The sequence below is a fragment of the Polypterus senegalus genome, chromosome 2 (genome assembly GCF_016835505.1).
Source record: "Polypterus senegalus isolate Bchr_013 chromosome 2, ASM1683550v1, whole genome shotgun sequence".
NCBI lineage: Eukaryota > Metazoa > Chordata > Cladistia > Polypteriformes > Polypteridae > Polypterus > Polypterus senegalus.
The window spans coordinates 135,424,429-135,442,372 of NC_053155.1; the positions used below are offsets into that span (position 1 = coordinate 135,424,429).

The 17,944-nt window shown below is 35.2% G+C and overlaps 1 protein-coding gene across 1 annotated transcript in view; it reads right to left on the bottom strand.

The window, feature by feature from the left end:
• Positions 1–17,944, bottom strand: part of tmem131 (transmembrane protein 131) — a 199,055-nt gene that overhangs the window by 7,269 nt on the left and 173,842 nt on the right. The window contains exons 31-38 of the mRNA XM_039744684.1: positions 14,996–15,597; positions 5,802–5,971; positions 3,909–4,042; positions 3,705–3,826; positions 2,989–3,147; positions 2,668–2,824; positions 1,112–1,233; positions 934–1,030 (exon numbers count right to left, since the gene is read on the bottom strand). Coding sequence (XP_039600618.1) covers positions 934–1,030; positions 1,112–1,233; positions 2,668–2,824; positions 2,989–3,147; positions 3,705–3,826; positions 3,909–4,042; positions 5,802–5,971; positions 14,996–15,597 — 1,563 coding nt within the window. The remainder of the gene's footprint in view (positions 1–933; positions 1,031–1,111; positions 1,234–2,667; positions 2,825–2,988; positions 3,148–3,704; positions 3,827–3,908; positions 4,043–5,801; positions 5,972–14,995; positions 15,598–17,944) is intronic.

Consider the following 17,944-nt stretch of genomic DNA (forward strand, 5'->3'; position numbering starts at 1 on the left):
AAACACTTAACCTACCTTCTTTATAAAAAGGCACATACTTAAAAGGTAAATACATTTTCCACGTATTTAATATATTCAATTTAGATTCCAAAACCTCTTGGGAGTTAAAGAGTAAGTCTGTTTTTCAAGTCCAAGTTATTTCTTCACAATCATGGTATATATTAAGTTGCCACATAAAACTATGTTCTAGAGTGAAGTATATTTTATAAATTAAATAACTACCCTGCTCTTGTGCTTTAAAATGGAGCAAATGGACACTGTGGTTAATACAGATATACCATGACTATGAAGAAATAGCTTTGACTTGAAAAATAAGACTTATTCTTAATCTCCTTGGGCCATCCTGACAAATGCTTATTTCATTCAGGTTTACTCTGAAACTCCTACTGTTGCATGTCATGTCCTACATATGCACAAGTGGTGGCACCTTACAGACATCACCCTACCGATATTCTAACTAAGTAACCAAAACAACTCGATGGCTTTACTCCAGTGATGATTCAAGTTTGTTGATCACTTCACCACATCATTAACTGAGAGCTCACTGAAAATATAAAACTTAGTGTGACCAGAACAAGTATTGTACACCAACTGATAACAAAAATTCATCCAGCTGCATAATTTAATTTTCATATGAATGTTGGGTACAAAAGGGGTAACTTAACAGTAATCTGTTGATCTCCAGACATACTCTGCCCTTAGCCATAAACACAACCCCAAATGAGCTTGAACACATCTAAATGAGGCAACTTCAAACCCTTATCACCTAACACACCTCCGCTAAAAATGGCAACTCTGAGTCATTTAAATAAAAAAAGGATTGTTACTTAACCTCACGTTGCCTAGTTTGTAGTGAACAAAAATAGAAGAAAAACTATTATGAAACTAGCAACACAACAGACTATAAAAAGTATAGAAATTATAAAGCTTTACCTGTCTGACCCATCACTTTCAAAGGAGGTGTTTGGAATGTTATGGTGGTTTGAAGACTCTTTTTTGCTTGTCAAACCTTTCAAAGATCCATTTCCTCCTGTTTTGTTAAAGCAAAAATACTGCAAGTTAAATGAAGAAGGCATCTGGCACAGCAAAATGCACAAAATCTCACACTTACCTGGACTCTTATCATAACCAGCCGCCACTGCTGCAAATGTGGGGTTCCCATTTTTGCCTGGCAATGATGATGACTTTGCCAGCTTGTGTTTGTTTGCATTAGGTTTCTTCACTGCATTTTCACTGTAAACAAGAGGAGAAATTTCTAGCACCACGTTCATAATCAAATTAACTGAAACTGACTGGTTGTGCAAAACCTCATAGGTCTTCTGTTTATGTTTTTCTCCAATTAGCTATATTGTCTTGAAACACATCAACCAATGTGTAATTTAAAAATACGGCACAAGTAGAATGAACAAAAGTTGATCAATTACTTGAATCTTAATTATACTACATATCCAGAAGCACTCATACTGAATTAATAAAATTACATTTGCTTATAGTATTAAAAATTAGATCAGTACTAAAGTTTACAAGTCAGTAGTGATTTGATAAAAAACATTTAAATCCTATAGAAAAACATATCTATAAATTAGCATTCAATCTTTTACATTTTTAATAAAATCTGTGTAAAGTGCCATACATATAATGCTGCAATCACTCCACATCTGCTTATGTCAATAGTTGATTACTTTATTTCTCCTTTATAATCAAGTTTCCAGAATAACAATTAAACTGAAAGGTCAAATTAGTATTTCACCAAAGAAAACAAGCTTGAAAATATATAATATTCAGGTGTGTTTGAAGGCTGTGCAGGCACTGTAGGCCTCAATGAACTGAGTTCAGTAGGTAGGATCTAGTACTGCCACACCTAAAGCTTGAAATCCAACAAAAGCAAATGTACTTAAACAGTTCTGCTAGGAGTGGGCTAAAAATTATCCAAAAAGCTGATCAATTACTATAGGAAAAGTCTCCTTTCACTTATAGACAGATCTTTTTTTGCTCCTAGGGGGAAATTTAGTACTGCTAAATGTGGTATAACCAGATATGGAGTCCAACATGGAACACTGTGTATTGAACCAACATTTTGTCTTACTTGTTACCTTAAGAGTGTACATATGTTTGTTCCGATATTCAAATCCACCCAGCTGAACCTCTTCCTGCCAAATATGGCAACAGATTCCCCTATTTATACAGGGAAAGGCCATAAGCTGCATTTTGTTCTGAAATTTGACAACACCTGTGCCTTGTTGGAGGAAGTGCTTCTAGGAGGCATTTTGGGACTTTTAACTTTGCCAAGTTGCTTCCCACTGTGGGTTTAGTCAGTGAAATGTAGTTTGGTGCCCAAATTTCTCTCCAGGAAGTTTATTTAGAAACTGCACCTGTACTTTATTTCACCCTGAGCAGCGGCAAGGTACCCCTGCTAGTATTTAATAATAGATTCTGGCTTATAATATGAAAATACTGAAAAATATAGAAGGTGAACAGTTTTAAATGCTACTATAGTTAAAGGTTTTTGAAAAGCTTTGTATGTAACACTAGTTGTATCCATAAACTGAATTTTGTTTTACATATAATACTTATTAATGCTCATTAATACAAAAAGATATCAGTCAAAATGAAGCAAGATGTACACATCTTAATATTAGAAAACACAGAACTTTAAACAATTATTACCTGTTGGTATTAACAATACTGCTGTAGGAGCCACGGGATGTCAAATTAAATAAAGATGGGGGAGGAGACGAAGTCCTTGACATGGAAGACATAGGTCTTTTCAGGAAAACGTCGGCATTCATTGTTTGTAAGGATAACTGATATAAGCTGTCTGCAGCTGTAAATAAACAGAGTTATACAAATTAGCTTTAAGAAAAACCTTTGAAGATTGCTCGATGGAAAACACAATTTCATTTGTATTTGGAATACAGTATGAAATAAAAGACCACAAGGATACAGAAAGTAAAGTCAACTAATGCACAAAGAGGACTTTAATCTTACAACTGCTTGATTTGTGCAGCGGGACACAGTCCCACTCAGGTGGAGGTGAATCCTTTTCTCCTTCTGAACTACTGCTATTACTAGGTTCCTGGGTAGAGTTACTTAAAAGAAACTTGGAAAAGTTTGAAGGCCGACAATCTTCAAGTTTTCCGCATGAACCTGGGAAGGGTACAAGGAGAAGGTGAGAAAAAAGTAAGTCTTTGCAATTACTATTAAATGGCTACAATGTAATCTGTTTTTGTTTAAACAAAAAGAATGCTTAGTAAATGGTTTAATTTGTGTAAAATATTTTCAAAAAAACCTTTTGTACATTTATAATGATGGATACAACACAAGATATATGTCTTTATAAAGAACTCCAGGACGTGTGTGTCTAACAAACTATAGGTTTAAGGTATAAGAATGTTTGTACTAGAATACATAAAGGTTCCATCTTTATTATCAGTCTTCCTTAGAAATGCTAGTGATGGAGTGCACTTACAATTAACTGTGAAACAGTACTTGAAAATTGGGCTTTTAATGAGAATCTAGATAGCTTCACACTTTCTACCCAGTAACTTAAGTACTGTAGGCAGAAGGACCACTGGGGTGATATCCTCTCTCAGAAAAAAAAAAATAAAAAAATACTGGTAAGAGTTTAATAATTCAATAATTGCCATGAAGGTTTCCTGCCAGATTAAAGATGCAAAATGGATTAACAAAAGACATAAGAATACCTCGTTTAGGGATGTTCCTTATTTTTGATCCATTTGGTATAGACTGTTGCATTAAGTTTTTTGATGAGAAGTTCCTGCGCTGTTTGTTTTCAAGAGGAGTTGTATATGGCAGTTCTAAAGAACTGGAAAACACAAAGACAAACACACTAATCAGGTTTTGTTCTTTCACAAATAACCAAGATATTATAATTGATAAATTATTACCTGGGCTTGACATCTGTTTGGCTATCCTTCCTTCCATTTCCTACCTTCTTGTGTTTAGCTTTCAGGTGAAATATCTGGTTAACATCTTTTTCTTTTTCAAATGGAAAAGTTCTGCCTTTTTTCCTTTCAGGTCCCTGTGAAGTCCAAAATTATTAATAGAATGCATTTTTTTCTTTAATGCTTAACTTCAAACAACTACATTTTATTTTGGCTTAGAGGTCCAGGAAAAGCATACTAATGAAAAAGAAGAGCAAAGTGCTATAGCAGTGGCTCCCATATTCTGTTCCAGGGTTACCCTTGTGTTTGCAGACTTATATTCCAACCATTTTCACAATCGGGCCATAATTCTTTCTTTTAGCTGATCTCATTCTTTAGTGAACTGAAATGTCTTTATTCTTAGAATTTCTTCAATATTTATATTTTGCACAGACATGAAATGCTTATATTTCATTTGCCAGTTTTTTTCTTAATTTACCAATGTCTCTACAGTTTGCTCTTTCAATTGCATTCAAATGCCAATAACACCAAATTCTAAAGGAAATAACCACCTTGCACCATACAGTCATATGAAAGAGTTTGGGAACCCCTCTTAATTCTTTGGATTTTTGTTTATCATTGGCTGAGCTTTCAAAGTAGTAACTTCCTTTTAATATATGACATGCCTTACGGAAACAGTAGTATTTCAGCAATGACATTAAGTTTATTGGATTAGCAGAAAATATGCAATATACATCGTAACAAAATTAGACAGGTGCATAAATTTGGGCACCCCGACAGAAATATTACATCAATGCTTAGTTGAGCCTCCTTTTGCAAATATAACAGCCTCTAGACGCCTCCTATAGCCTTTGATGAGTGTCTGGATTCTGGATGGAGGTGTTTTTGACCATTCTTCCATACAAAATCTCTCCAGTTCAGTTAAATTTGATGGCCGCTGAGCATGGCCAGCCTGCTTCAAATCATCCTATTAATTTTCGATGATATTCATGTCAGGGGACTGTGACGTCCATTCCAGAACATTGTACATCTCCCTCTGCATGAATGCCTTCGTAGATTTTGAACCATGTTTTGGGTCATTGTCTTGTTGGAATATCCAACCGTTGCGTAACTTCAACTTTGTGACTGATGCTTGAACATTATCCTGAAGAATTTGTTGACATTGGGTTGAATTCATATGACCCTCAACTTTAACAAGGGCCCCAAGTCCCTGAACTAGCCACACGAGCTAATCCAACCAATTTGGTGTTGCAAGTAATCAGTACTGAGCAGTTACATACATTCAAATCAGCAAAATTACAAGGGTACGCAAATTTTTTGCACAGCCAGTTTTTCACATTTGATTTAATTTCATACAACTAAATACTGCTACACTAAAAATCTTTGTTCAGAAAGCACCCCAGTACTCAGATGTTTCTAGGAAATGAAAGACATACCACTGTTATCTTTGTTGTTGAACGCAGAGTAAAATATTATGCAGGCTGAGATGGGTTCCCAAACTTTTTCATATGACTGTATTAACTTACCTGCTCAATCATAAGAAAATTTTCTTCATGTGCACACAAGTGAAAATTGCACTGAAGTAATGCACCTATTTAAATCTATGCCAAAGAATACAAATAATTATATTTGTAGGCCAGGTAACTAAAGAATGAGATCAATTACAAGCAGGGATGATTTCACTAACTGTGAAACTGGTTAAAACAAAGACCTGTAGCCATTTAGGATCAAACTTGAAAACCACATCTATAAGAAGTTGGTCTAATAAATTCATCACAATGAATATAAATGAATATTACTAAAAACCTGCAGGCAATAAAGTCCAATATGAAAAACTGATATTGAGACTAATGATATTTGATCCTGATATTCCAACAAAAGCACAAGCCCCACTACCTCTTTTGTACTTGTTTCCATGTCAGGATTTGAAGTTTCAGTAGTTGTTGAAGAGCTGTCATCATTATCTGCAAGTGAATCTTTTAAGTCATCCTCATTTGGTTTGCTTTTATTTCTTCTCTCCTTTTCTGCTTTTTTCTTTTGAGCTTTGTTTTTACGTTGAATTTTGACTTTTCCAAGAGAAAAAAAAAAAAGTACACACACCTTAATTAGATCTATTGTTATACTGTGAATAAGTAGGTACAGACACAGCCATTATTTGCATTTTGGATCAGCAGTAAAGAGGCAACTGTTACCAAAGGTCTGAAGTACCACTTTATCTAGCAATTTCCTTAAGTTTGTTGTCATAATAACCAATTATTTATATTTTAAATAAATTATATATGTTTATGTTTTTGTACTTAAAAACACAACTCTGAGACTTTAGCTAGTTCAACCAAAATTTTGAAAATATGCAGGAAATCTTTTTTTTATTAATTGAGAAAACTTCAAAATGAAAAAATCCAATAGGTCATATAAAGAATTATGCTAACATATCCTTTGATTAAGAGTTTTGAAACCAAACATGCAGTGTATGCTGAGCATGAAGTCTAAAAGGCTAAGCAACAAAGCTCTTTCCAACAACCTATTTTGTCTGCTAAATCTTTCATTTGTCTGTTAGAAAATACTGTTGTGATTAAAGTGCAAAACAAGATCTTTCTTTAGTCACTTAAAATTGTTAGTTAAATGTGTCTACTAGTAGAGGCTTCATCTGATGATTTTACTGTCAATAATTCTTACTATATTACAGGATGAGATAAAGGCTTGGACTTCTACACATTTTTTAAAACTGGACTTCAATTCTTTTTAATAAGTGCCCCCGAGCTCTCTGAGATGTTAATTTAACATAGTAAAACCAAATCAATAAGTTACTAATTTCTAGAACTCCTGAGCCATTCGTCTGAGCAGGGCTTAGCAATATTTTAAATGATTTAGTTACAAATATTACAAGGTGGTTCAATGAGTGACTAGTAAATATGTGCGCAGAAAGCATTTTATAAAACAGCTCATCATTGCCTAATTACGCACATTTTCAACACAATTGTGACAGGTCTAATGTATTCTATCATCTTTGACATTCTCTTTTTTTTTTTTTTATTAATTTTATTACAATACATACAAAGCAATCAAGATTTTACAAAAAGAAAAATTGAGTTAAGAACAGATCGATCCCCACCTCTGAGAGAGAGAGAGAGAGCAAGCCAAATAACGTTAAATTTAAGGCTTGTAAACATACCTAATTTAAAAAAAAAAAAAAATTATCTGTGCTTTATGAACTTATCTATACTAATAAAAGGCAAAGCCCTCACTCACTCACTCACTCACTCACTCACTCACTCACTCACTCACTCACTCACTAATTCTCCAACTTCCCGTGTGGGTGGAAGGCTGAAATTTGGCAGGTTCATTCCTTACAGCTTCCTTACAAAAGTTGGGCAGGTTTTATATCGAAATTCTACGCGTAATGGTCATAACTGGAAGCAGTTTTTCCCCATTTACTGTAATGGAGATGAGCTTCAACGCCGTAGGGGCGGAGTTTCGTGTGACATCATCACGCATTACATAGAAAACCAGGAAGACCTCAAAAAGCGCTGAAGAAAACATGCATTATATAATTGAGAATGCAGCGAAACAATAAGAAGCAAGCAAGTGACATATACAACCATATTGATGAGTTCTGCTACTTCGGAAACAAAGCACGATGTAAACCTACACTTTAAATTAAGTTCATAGACAGGCTGCGCTGGCGTTTGTAATTTAGTGCCTGCCCATATAAGGCCGTCCGTCAGCGGCAATCCAATAGCAAACTGCCACTAAATATTCACGGGTTAAGGACTGTGCTTATGGAGAGGAAGATGAGATGGTCAGGGTGGTGTTTGACACAAACTCAGCGAAACTGCGAGAGAAAGTTTTAAGTGCCAGGACTAAGGTAACATTAAATACAGCCATGGACATAGCACAGATGGCACCAGCACAGCTGGGAACCTTCGATGCATGTACACCGAGCGGCTCACGTGAACTGACGCAGTGCACAGATAAAAGGCAACAGTTCCAAAGCGCTGAACAAAAACCGAATTACACAATTGAAAAGGCAGCAAAAATATGAAGCGTCTCATACATACAAGCATATTCATAAATCCAACTACTGCGGAAACAAAGCACACGTTGGAAAAAGTCAATGTCCCGCTAAAGGAAGACAGTGTAAAAAACCCGTGCATGCAGTGTGTCAGGTCTCAGATAAAGAAGAAGACGAGCTGTTTATTGATGCAGTAAGAAGCGAATCGATGAATGAAACCTGTCATCTTTACAACGATTGACAAACACGGAATGTAACTTGAACACAACACATCCTACAAATACGAACCTGATTGAAAGAAATAATGATAATCAAATCCTTGATGACAGCAACACTCAGTAACACTCACAAAACAAATACTGTATATTGACAGTCATGTTACGTTATTTTTAAAATGTTCCCTTTTCTTTTCTAGCTTTTTAACACACTACTTCTCGCTGCGATACGCGGGTATATATATATATATATATATATATATACCCGATCTACATACTCGAATAATGGATACTTTATTCGCCATCAGTGATTGTTTTGGTAAAGCCATACTCAGTGTATTCATTAGATGAGCGGTAAAAAGTAAGGGCAAGGGAGGATGACTTATTGAGGCATGCAGGCTGTAGTGCGCGTCAACTCTATCTGAATTGCGCGATCACATTTGAAAAAATATATCTTTTCAAGTTCTATTTAGTCCATATGTGTCAAACTCAAGGGCGGGCCACATCCGCCCGGCGCGTAATTATATCCGCCCGAGATCATTTTATATACTGTATTATTGTTATTAAAGCCGGGTATATGAAGCGCTGGTAACACAATAAACTACAGATCCCATAATGCAGCGCTTCAGCTGCCTTGCCTAACAGTTACGCGTTAATCAAGTCTACCTTAAGATGCTGCAAGTTATTGCGAAGCTAGCTCACACGATGCTGAAGAGAAAAGTTGATTCTGAAAATAGAGCCTTTAAAACCGATGGGAGGCTGAGTATATGTTTACTGAACCCGTGTGTCTCATTTGTGGAGCTAATGTGGCTGTAATTACAGAATTTAATCTAAGACGGCACTATAAAACAAAACATCAGGGTAACCTGAAAGACCTGAATGCAATGCAGAAGATACAGAAAGCAGAAGAATTAAATAAGAATCTGACACTTCAGCGGACGTTTTACCCGTGCACAATCACAAAGTGATTTCAATTGAGCTGCTTTTATGGGAGACACAACCACTTGCCCCACTTTCCCTATTACCAAGTAATGTTAAACCAAGTCGTCACTACGGTGTTCCCAAATACGCACTTTGCTGATAAACTGAGCGCACTGAGTTTGCACGGCGCTTTGGTGACTTTGAAGAACAAAAAAAGTCCGTCTACATGCGGCTCGAACCTTGTGCATGTTTGGTAGCACATATCTGTGTGAGAAGCTCTTCTCAGTGATAAAGACTAACAAAACAGCACACAGGAGTCGCCTCACTGATGAGCACCTGCAATCCATCCTGAGAATCTCCACAACACAGAACCTCACACCAAACAGAAACGAACCTGTGCCAAAAAGATGCCAGGCGTCCAGCTCTAAAATGACATATGAGCAAAGACAACTGAATGATTTGATTTGTTATTGCTGAAAGGAACACATTTTATTTATATTTCCAGGTTTTGTTATGCAGCATGTTCATATTTGAATTTGTATAATTTTGACAGGATATATTTTTATGGAGAGCAAAATCTTTTGGGATATTTAAAATCTAAGTTTATTTTTATAAAATATAAAATTACATAAGAGTAAAGAAATTTGAATGTTTGTTCTTTTAATGTTTACTTTATTTCTAACTTGTATAATTTAGACAGGATATATTTTTATGGAGAGCAAAATATTATAAGTTGTTTAAGGTTTGAGTTGATTTATTCAGGAATAATATTCCTGTCTGTTTTTACCATTCCTACCAAAGATATTTCTGTCGACTAAATAAAAATTCCTTCTATTTAAAATTTAAATAGAACTTGAACAAATCGATAGTTCATAATATCCACGCAGACTTGCACGTAAGAGCGGGTGTCATCCGTTTTAACAAACAGCGTATTGCACTGATCTGAAATAGCTGTGTGTGTATATATGTAGATATGTATGTATATGTATATATATGTTTATATATGTGTGTGTGTGTGTATATATATATATATATATATATATATATATATATATATATTTGTGTATATATATATATATATATATATATATATATATATGACAACAACACTCATCACTCACAGCAGTGACAAAACAATAACATTGACAATCATGTTACGTTATTTTCAAAATGTTTCCTTTTCTTTTCATTGCTTCTTTAACACACTACTTCTCCGCTGCGAAGCGCGGGTATTTTGCTAGTTTTAAAATATTACTGATTAGATCCTGCCATGTTTTGAAAAAGGTCTGTACAGATCCTCTGAGTATTTGATTTTTTCCAATTTCAAATAATATAACACATCGGTTTCCCACTGACTTAAAAGAGGAGAGTTTGGATTCTTCCAATTTATCAGAATGAGTCTGCGTGCCAACAGTGTAGTGAATGCAATCACAATTTGTTTGTCTTTCTCCACTTTAAACCCCTCTGGAAGAACCCCAAACACCGCTGTTAATGGGTTAGGAGGGATTGCGAGTCCAAGGCTGTCTGAGAGGTAATTAAAAATTTTTGTCCAGAATAATGTTAATTTGGTGCAGGCCCAGAACATGTGACCCAGTGAGGCTTCTTTGACATTCTCAAACTATTGTTTCTAAAAGCTAATTTCTGTGAAGAAACAGTGCACAAAATGTTAAGAAAACGGGCGGCACGGTGGCGCAGTGGTAGCGCTGCTGCTTCGCAGTTAGGTGACCTGGGTTCGCTTCCCGGGTCCTCCCTGCGTGGAGTTTGCATGTTCTCCCCGTGTCTGCATGGGTTTCCTCCCACAGTCCAACGACATGCATGTTAGGTGGACTGGCGATTCTAAATTGGCCCTAGTGTGTGCTTGGTGTGTGGGTGTGTATATGTGTGTGTGTCCTGTGGTTGGTTGGCACCCTGCCTGGGATTAGTTCCTGCCTTGTGCCCTGTGTTGGCTGGGATTGTCTCCAGCAGACCCCCGTGACCCTGTGTTCGGATTCAGCGGGTTGGATGCAGGATGGATGAATGTTAAGAAAACCCAGAGAGATTACATCATTATTGAAACAATGGTCATGAGAGACAGTAAAATAGCAGCTAAATCCTGTTTTTCTGAAGTCTTCACATGTAAAAATGTTCATAATCACCGGGAACAGATAACATTTATCCTAGGGCAATTTGGCAGATTAGTCAGTACTTATAGTATACTTCTGACACGTATTGCGAAAGGGAGGAGAAAAATAAAATCATAGCATACAGGGGGAAACTTCTTACAGACTGAAAGGTAGCAAATGTTGCCCCATTAAATGAAGGTAATCAACCCAATCCAAGTATAAGCCATGTATCATGTGCAAATAAATGAAAGCAGTCATTATGGAAAAAAGCAAGAGATGTCAAGAACAGATGCATTAGTGAACAGACAACATTTGTTTAGACATTTAGACCATATTTCACTAATATGCTGCAATTCTATGTGCAACAAAAGCATATAATCAGATAAGTGCACCTTATTTTATGTATCTCCATCTTCAAGAGGCTTTTGATTAGGTCCCATACGATAGGCCTGTGATCATACTGAAAGTGGGAGCTCAGGACATATTGTGTAGATAGACGCAGAAGTAGCTTAAACACTAGAAGCAAATAGTTATAGTACAAGGGAGTTTTTTCACAATTAGCCAATTTCAAAAATGTCTCTTAGGGATTTATGTGGTGGCCAAGCTCTTTTTAATATACACAAATTATCTCAATAAGATTTCACATAACAAGCTGGTAAATTTTGGTAATGACACCTAACTGGTTAATCAAGAATCAGCTGAAGCATTACAGATGGTTCTGACTTGGACAAATAGGTAGCAAATGAAAATGAAATTTAATGTAAATGTAAAACATCAAAAGTAAACAATATTAGATTTGAATACACACTGGGAAATTTGTGTATACCTTATGTAGCAGACTATTCACTTTCTACATGATGAAAGTGTACTGAAGTGACTAAAAAGGCTTAAAGAAAAAGAAGACAGCAATTAGACTGACTCTGGGACTGTGATGTTTGAGCTATATCAACAAAAACTGAATGATAGGAACATTTTAAGTTTAAGCAAACAGATTAAGAGGTGACACGATTGAAGTGTTAAAAATTATGAAAGGAACTAATACAGTGGATCATGTGTGATATTAAAATGTGCTCTTCAACAAGACCACTGGGACAAGATAAAAACTTTTCATAGGTATATTTAAAACAAGGAATATAATACTAAATAGCGTTGCACACAGTAAGAATTTTTGGGCCACGCTCACTATCATTTTGGAGAAATCAGGTAAATAGGCTTGATGAGCTTATTGGGATGAATGTCCTATTCTTGTCAAAATTGGTGTAATAGTTAGGTATCTCATTCACTTGAATGAAGGAGAAGCCAAACAATGTTATGAACGGCTACTCAAGCTTTGAACTGTTCCCACACTACAGTTTACACATAATACTATAGTAAAGACAATAAATAGAACCAGAAAGTACAACTGGTTGTTAAGCCTCTTAACTAGCCATCCAGCTAAATTTAGAATAAAAAAAAAAAAAAAAAAAAAAACACACACACACACACAGAAAAAAAGAAACTTTTGATACAGCAGCATCCCAAGATGTTTGCATACCTATTTCTAAATATTTCAGAAAACTGATGGGCAAGATTTATTTATTAAATAGGAATTCAAAGTTAAATTTTGCAAAACCTGAAGGTACTCTGAAAACATTCCAGACTACATTTAATTACCCAATAGTGCAAAAATTAAATAGAAATTGTAAAGTGATAAACATGTAGGGTGTCACTGCTGTAATAGTAGAGATGGTACAATAGTTTTAAAAAAGTACTCTATACTAAACTAAGGCTTATTTTAAAAAGTGAGAGCTATGTAATTCTAATACGAATGCTAGACTGACTATGTGATGATGGTGGATATCCTTTCAACATTTTTAAGCAAGCAAGAAAAAAAAAACAAGACATGCTGAAGAATGAGGTTTTGCTTTTACAATCAAAGATTATTACAAATGACAGGTTAACGATGAGCTGATGATTCAGATAAACCCTGAATTGAACAACAAATAGGTACTCAAAAACAATGCACCAGAGCATTGGATATCCATATGTAAATCAAATAATATCAGAAGGAAACCCACAGAATAGTGGTTATAAATAAATAACACTGCATGGCCTTAGAGCTGTTGAAAAGACGGTCACGGACTGTACAATAGACCTTGAATAGGTTGAATTTGCTTGGATTAGTATAATGTATCCTTACTGTTCACAATTTTCATTTAATTCTTTTAGGGTTTTGTATCATCTTGATTCAAATCTAGTTTGTTTACAGCACAGTGCTGACCAAGGCAACTGAAAAAAGACCCTTTATAAACGTTGGTCTTGTTGCAACCCATCGAACTACAGGTAATAGTGTACATTATGAAGTACAGGACATTTCTGCTGGTAATTAAGCAATCTCTGTGTAAATATAAAAACACATCTACATACAAAACATTTATTTAAAACAATTTAAATTTCAAGCAATTTTTTTTTTATTTACCATTTGTCTTTTTTTTAAATGCAAAAGGTATCCTTAAATGATTTCAACCTTTAAATACCCTAAAAGCTATCCAAGGTAGTAGCACACTGAATAGCAGTAACGGAAACTAATTTACTAGCATCTTGCAAGATGAACTTTTTTTCTCTCCTCCCTGGCCATAGCATTGGATTTGTTACAATCATAAGAGACTCAAAAACAAATCCATAATTAAGGACTCCACTTTATCTATTGCATGTTTAAATTTATTTTTTAAGTGCATACCAATTTTAATATTTTTGTACTTAGTGTATTCATTCATATACTTATTTACTTATAATTTGTAGTTTCTCTCCCTCTTGCAATTATTTTTCCTTGGACATCTTGTAAAGCACTTCATGCTACATGCCTGTTATGAAAATGTGCAAAAGAAATAAATGGAATTTGTTCCAAGCTTTGGTGGAACTTTAAAATAATAAAAAATCAAACCCTTGTGTTGCCAGGATAAGCAAATGATAGATGTTTTTTTCACAGTTATCTATTTAGTTTTCTTTCATTTGTCACTTGTGTGTTATGGCACTGCTATAGCATAGCAATACTGTTGTTGAATAGATAAAAATCCATCACCCAGAACTCAAATCTCAAGTGTCTGAAAAAATAATCAGATTTTTTTCAAATGAGAAAAAACTTGGGAGACCAGAAATCCCATACATATACAGCAAACAGAGATATGGCTCAAAGGTAGTAGTACAAAACTATCTAGACATTTTTAATACTGGATTTTATAATATTCTGAATTTGATTATACTGTACCTCTAACAAAGGTCAATGGATTGGGTTCAGATTTACAACTTTACAAATTATTCAAACCAAGAACATGTTCATGAGAGTGCACACATTCGAATAAAAAAGTGTGACTTGCTTGTAGTTAGAATGACTCTGTGATAGAGTCCTTTACCATCATGCTGAACTGCAGTTCTGATTCTTTTTAAGGAAAGAACACAATCCATCTAATTACCAACAAGATTTTTAAATGGCAGAGATGTTCTGTGTAAATCATATGAAATAATGTAAACTTTTAAATAAAATTCAGTTTTTTAGTCTAACTTTTGTAATAAAGTCTAAAAAACTCATACAGTATTTAGTTGTGTTTTCTCAACCCATAAATCACAAAAAACTACAAAATGTTGCTTTGTAACAGAAATGGCTTACATTTTGATTCAATTCTAAAACACACAAATCACCACAATTTCTTCCCCAACTAACTGGATGTGCCTGTTACTAAAATACTACAAACCAAATGTGAAACATTTCAGAAAATTATTAAGACTACTTTCTGAAGCAGAATAATCTGTGCAATAGCTGGTAATATTAAAAAGGAAAATTTAGAAACACAATGCTTATACCTTTATTGGGTGGTGCCGGAGAGGAGGGCTGATCCACAAAAACATCAGCAGCAGGGGGAGGAAGAGGAGGAGGAGGAGGTGGTGAATCAGGATGATCCAAGTCTTTGTCCATGGCTTCCACAAGGCTGGTATAATCAGAATCTTCTGAGCTGTGTCTGGCTGTATTACCCTCAGGATGTGCAGGGTGAAATCTCTGTAAGCCCTCTGCTTCCTGACAATGCTGCTGAGGCACTGGAGTCTGTGGAGAGGACTCTTCTATAATGTTCTGAACAGGTTGCTGTTGTGTGGAAGTCTGCGGCTGCTGCTTGGCAGGTCGTGTTCTTTTACTGTTTATTGGGCATTGTACTAAACAGGTTTCTGAAGTTGCAACAGCATTTGTCTTATTTGCAGACTGTGTAGATGTTGTTTGCATAGATGATCTGTTAATGTTGTTGGAAATAATTCTTGATTTTGACCCATCATTCTCTATGGAGGTCCTACTTTGTGCGTGTGACTGTGACACATTGCATTGTCTGTGGTGTCCCATATTAGATCTGGATGAACTTCCAGATCCATACATTCCTCTGGTTGAGTTGTGGTTTGAATCACTATATTCATTCAAACTATGAATTATAAAAAAAAACAAACAAACAAAAAAAAAAAACACACACATTAGTATTACAATTATGGCAGTCAAATTTATTGTTTTAACCATTTTATGTTAATGAAATTAACAGTTGATTTCTTGCATAGGTTTTATATTTCTGCTATCTGCTATGTATGCACACAGTGATTTAGTGTTATCTGATACACAAATTCTCATCTAAACAGTGTCTTTGTCTTGATGCTGCTAGACACAACAATCAGGAATTTTTAGTGATTTGATATACAAACAAACAAATCTGCACAATTGTGCATGTGTGACAGAAAAAGTGGCAGAGACAAGTCTATGTTCTACATTAACCCATTCAATGTTTTTCCTTAATGAGCTGTATTGTACCAAAACAAGAAAAACAATATTCTGTTAATAACATTCAAGTTATTTTATCCATTTTTTATTATGACATATATTCATTTAAACTTGAAAACAATAGCTAAATGAGAAGAATAAACATAAAATAAAAGCCTTAAAACTTACTGACTGAAAAAAATTGATTTAAAAAATATAAAAATTCATCCTTTTGCTGTTATTGTTGCATATTCTACAGCAGAGTAATGAAGCATATCACATACGAAAAATAACACTTGGGACGCCAGCATGGCAGAAAGACATGCATTTTTTTTTAAAGTGTTAATTGTCATTTAAAGTGTAAGATTTAGAGAAACAGAAGCAATTTTGTAGCAATTTTCTAAAACAATTGTAATTATCAACTCAGTAGTTCAGCAATAATATTGAAATATTGTAAAACATTTAGAATGCACTACAGTGGTAACATAAAACTCGAACACTGACAGACAATTGACTGCCGAGTGGCACACATGCCCTCCTTCCTCCCTGAGCAGCACTCTTGGCTGATCTCTAAGAAGTCGCTTCATTTTATCAAGACATTTTTTATTCTAGCTCAAGCATAAATCTTTTCACAAATGAAAAATATAAGCCCAACACAAAAACTGAATATGACCTTTTCTGTTCATCAGAAAACATGAAATAGATTTTTGATACAGTCAACTGGTAAAGAGTTAATGAGTGACAAAGATGAAAATCTTATTTTTTCAATAGGCTTATTCAAAAATTCTCAATAATTTTTCTGGTCAACAACTATCTGAAATTGGTGTAGTTTTGTTTGACAAATGTTTCTAATTGTTTTTTTTTTACCTAAAAAGTCTATTTCATGTGTTCTGGAAATAGAAACGAAAAGGTGCAAAGGTCCGCCAAAAATGGCAAATTTATAAGGATGTATTGGTTTTTAATTTTTTGTTCTGACAGACAGAATTTAAATTTTATGCATAAAATAAAAGGAAAGATAGATTGTTTATTTAACAAAGTACAATTCTTCTAAAGAATTTCAAGAAGGTACATTATTGACTTGTTGCTGCTATCTATCAGATACAGTGGCTTGCAAAAGTATCTTTTATATACATTTTCCACATTTTGTCACATTACAGCCACAAACATGAATCAATTTTATTGGAATTCCACGTGAAAGACCAATATAAAGTGGTGTACACTTGAGAAGTGGAACGAAAATCATACATGATTCCAAACATTTTTTACAAATAACTGAAAAGTGGGGTGTGCGTAATTATTTAGCCCCCTAAATTAATTCTTTGTAGAACCACCTTTTGCTGCAATTACAGCTGCCAGTCTTTTAGGGTATGTCTCTACCAGCTTTGCACATCTAGAGACTGAAATCCTTGCCCATTCTTCTTTGCAAAACAGCTCCAGCTCAGTCAGATTAGAACAGCAGTTTGTGAACAGCAGTTTTCAGATCTTGCCACAGATTCTCGATTGGATTTAGATCTGGACTTTGACTGGGCCATTCTAACACATGGATATGTTTTGTTTTAAACCATTCCATTGTTGCCCTTGCTTTATGTTTAGGGTCGTTGTCCTGCTGGAAGGTGAACCTCCGCCCCAGTCTCAAGTCTTTTGCAGACTCCAAGAGGTTTTCTTCCAAGAATGCCCTGTATTTGGCTCCCTCCATCTTCCCATCAACTCTGACCAGCTTCCCTGTCCCTGCTGAAGAAAAGCACCCCCAGAGCATGATGCTGCCACCACCATATTTGACAGTGGGGCTGGTGTGTTCAGAGTGATGTGCAGTGTTAGTTTTCCGCCACACATAGCGTTTTGCATTTTGGCCAAAAAGTTCCATTTTGGTCTCATCTGACCAGAGCACCTTCTTCCACATATTTGCTGTGTCCCCCACATGGCTTGTGGCAAACTGCAAACGGGACTTCTTATGGTTTTCTGTTAACAATGGCTTTCTTCTTGCCACTCTACCATAAAGGCCAACTTTGTGCAGTGCACGA